Source organism: Numida meleagris, chromosome 4 (assembly GCF_002078875.1).
Source record: "Numida meleagris isolate 19003 breed g44 Domestic line chromosome 4, NumMel1.0, whole genome shotgun sequence".
Lineage (NCBI taxonomy): Eukaryota > Metazoa > Chordata > Aves > Galliformes > Numididae > Numida > Numida meleagris.
Window position 1 is genome coordinate 9,109,385 of NC_034412.1, and position 2,822 is coordinate 9,112,206.

Here is a 2,822-nt window from a genome sequence, read left to right on the forward strand (position 1 = left end):
CTCTCAATACAGGGGGAGGGGATTGAAAATAGGAATGTACAAAAATGAACTCATTCTGTATTTTATTTCCAGTAAGAATTTAGATCCTGGATGGATACAGCATCTGAAAAACACAAGAACAGAATCACATTACACTTCTTGCTACCGGACTGTACAATGTAACCAGTTTTCCAGTTATAATCTAGATCATGGATCAACTACTGTAACAGTGACTCCCACTGACACAGAAGAGGGGCGTAACAAGTAGTTCAGTGACTTGAAGCAGCACTTTGATGGTACCCAAGCTCCCCCCCAGCAGTCAGCCCTCCTGCTCAAAGTCTTCCATGCCCACTTTCAGGACTTGGCCGTGCAGCTCATGCAATCACCTGGGAGCTAAGAGAAACAGCTGATGCCACAGCTCTCTTGCCAGTAGGTAGGAACTCGAGCAGAGTACAAATAAAGTACATATGCAAGATGGGATTAAAAGGCACCCCCAAAAGCTGATGATGAATACCTCATTCTTCAAGCTACTCACCACTCGGATTCTGTGTCCAATGGCCTTGGCAGGGAGGTTGGAGCGGAACTTGGCACGAACCATGCCGCTGTTCCCATGGGCACGGGTTACCTTCCCCCAGATCACTCGTGTCCTGTTGGGCTTGCCGCCGGGGGTTACGGTGTTGCTGAGGAAACAGAAAAACTTAGTGCTCCAACTGCACCGTGCCCTCCGAATGAGTTGCAGCTGGCAACTTGTCACATTTACTGGAAGACTTTTAGCAAGTCAAAGCTTAGGAATCTGGAAAATGCTGATGTTAAGAACAAAATGAGAAGCACTCAACTTTCATTCCAAAGGAAATGCAGTATCTTACCTGTAAGATTTCTCCAGACACACCAGAGGCATGAGGGGCCTTAGGCATCAAGTCAGGACGCAACTACTACCTTACAACAAGTCACGTGCCACCTTTGGCAGTGGTCATGCTAACAGCCTGATCTATTTTATTTAAGGCAATTCCCAACTTCCACATCTGACCTCTTAACAACTACTCTCAAAGAAAAACTAAGTAGAAGGCAACAAGCAACTATTTTTAGAGCCTCTACCAATGCCAACACAGCAGAAGCAACAGTGCTATGACACAGACACACAAGAGCTAGTATACAAACTTCTCCAGGCTTTACAAAATATTCTGCCACTAAGGATCTCAATAATTTGCCCTATCAACCTACCTTCAGTTTTTGCTAGTCTCACACAAAGTTTGTTTCTCATCTCATTTGCTCTTTCAACATAATCAATCACTGTTATAAATTATACTTCACATTAATTTATTGATCTGAATGAAGGACAAATACATCAACTAATTCAAAGACAATAAAGGACTTTACAACTAAGACCAGCCAAGGAAACTGCTCTATTTGATACTGCATTTTATTGGTAAGTTGAGCTGAGTATTTTTTCCTTCTATCAAAAGACATATAAATTGACTGCTCACATCTTGGCACTTGCAAAAGCTGATATAAGAGGCAGACTTACTTTTTAGCTTTGTACACATAGGCACACCTCTTGCCTAAGTAGAACTCTGTCTCCTGGCGAGCATAAACACCTTCAATTTTCAGCAGGGCAGTGTGCTCCCGCTGGTTTCGGAGGCCACGTTTGTAGCCAGCAAAAGTGGCCTTGCACCACAACCTAAAGACATGGAAAACATACAAATTAACTCCGTTCAAAATATTAAACTTCTCTTGGAAGCACCTGAAAGCCCACCCAGCCCCACTCCCTGCCATGGGCTGGCTGCCCTGGGCCCATCCAACCTGGCCCTGAGCACCTGCAGTGATGGAGCACCACAGCTCTCTAGGCAGCACTGCCAGGGCCTGATGATCCTCTGAGTAAAGGATTTCCTCCTAACATCTAACAGAAATCTCCCTTCTTTCAGTTTAAAACTTTCCCCCCTGTCCTATCACTATCAGGCCACATAAAAAGTCGATCCCCCCTCCTGTATACAAGCTCCCTTCAAGGATGAACAACTACAGCCAGTTTAAGGCAGGGGTTTCAAAACAGGGCAACACAAATGTGTAACAGATACACGGGGTACCCAATGGGAGCACCGGGCAGAGCTGTCCTGGGAAAGGAGAGCAGCCACAGAAGTCAGATCACCACCCGTAGTTTGAAGGAAGCTCTCTCAGAAGCGCTGCTGTTAAGCCCTGCAACGCGCGCGGCAGGCACTCACCTCCCGCTCATGGCGTCCTCCTGCAGCCCAGTCCCGGCAGGCCTAGGAACGACACGCAGGGCCGTCAGTACCCCCGACCACTCTGCCGCGCCCGCGGGCCGCCCGCAGCCCTGCGACGAAGCCCCAGGTGCCGCCAGCTCCCGCAGCGCGGGCCCGGCCTGCGCGGCGCGGCTCTGCCTCCTCACAGCACGGGGCGCTCCCGGCACCTCCGCTTCCCTTCACCTACGGGGCCGCGACCATCCGCCGTACATCGGCGCCATCCCGCCCGCTCCCCCACCCGCACGACGCGATCCGCAACGCCCCGGTTGCCCCGCCGCCGGCGGGAGGCCCATTACCGCCGCAACACCCTCCCTTCACCGCCCCGTTCCACCGCAGCCCCACTCACCCCCGCGGCGCCGAGCCAAGATGGCGGCGAAAGGGCGAGGCGGCGCGCTGCCAGCCGGGATGTGCGCCCGGAAGGCCCCCGAATGCGGGCTGCCCGCGGCAGAGCCTGAGCACTCAAAGTAAGAGCTGTCCCAGCGCTGTGCGTGCCCCGACCGCGGAACCTTTCGCCGTCCCTCGCTCTGCTCTGTCGCCGCGTCCCCTTCCTGCTCCGGGCGGCGATTCGGGGACAGGCATCGGCACCCA

The 2,822-nt window shown here is 52.1% G+C and overlaps 1 protein-coding gene across 1 annotated transcript; it reads right to left on the reverse strand.

Annotated features, from left to right (window-relative positions):
* On the reverse strand, positions 46–2,670 carry RPL35A (ribosomal protein L35a). Its single transcript, XM_021395086.1, has 5 exons — positions 2,581–2,670; positions 2,196–2,237; positions 1,505–1,657; positions 515–659; positions 46–103 (listed from the first exon to the last, which is right to left on the reverse strand). Exons 2-5 carry the CDS (start codon positions 2,204–2,206, stop codon positions 80–82), a joined length of 333 nt encoding a protein of 110 aa, XP_021250761.1. The 5' UTR covers positions 2,207–2,237; positions 2,581–2,670; the 3' UTR covers positions 46–79.

Excerpts from the sequence above, each read along its gene's own strand:
- RPL35A (XM_021395086.1), bottom strand. Across the intron at positions 660-1,504 it reads TATGTGTACAAAGCTAAAAA|CAACACCGTAACCCCCGGCG; the intron begins GTAAGTCTGCCT and ends CTGTTTCCTCAG. Across the intron at positions 104-514 it reads TTGGACACAGAATCCGAGTG|ATGCTGTATCCATCCAGGAT; the intron begins GTGAGTAGCTTG and ends TGTGTTTTTCAG.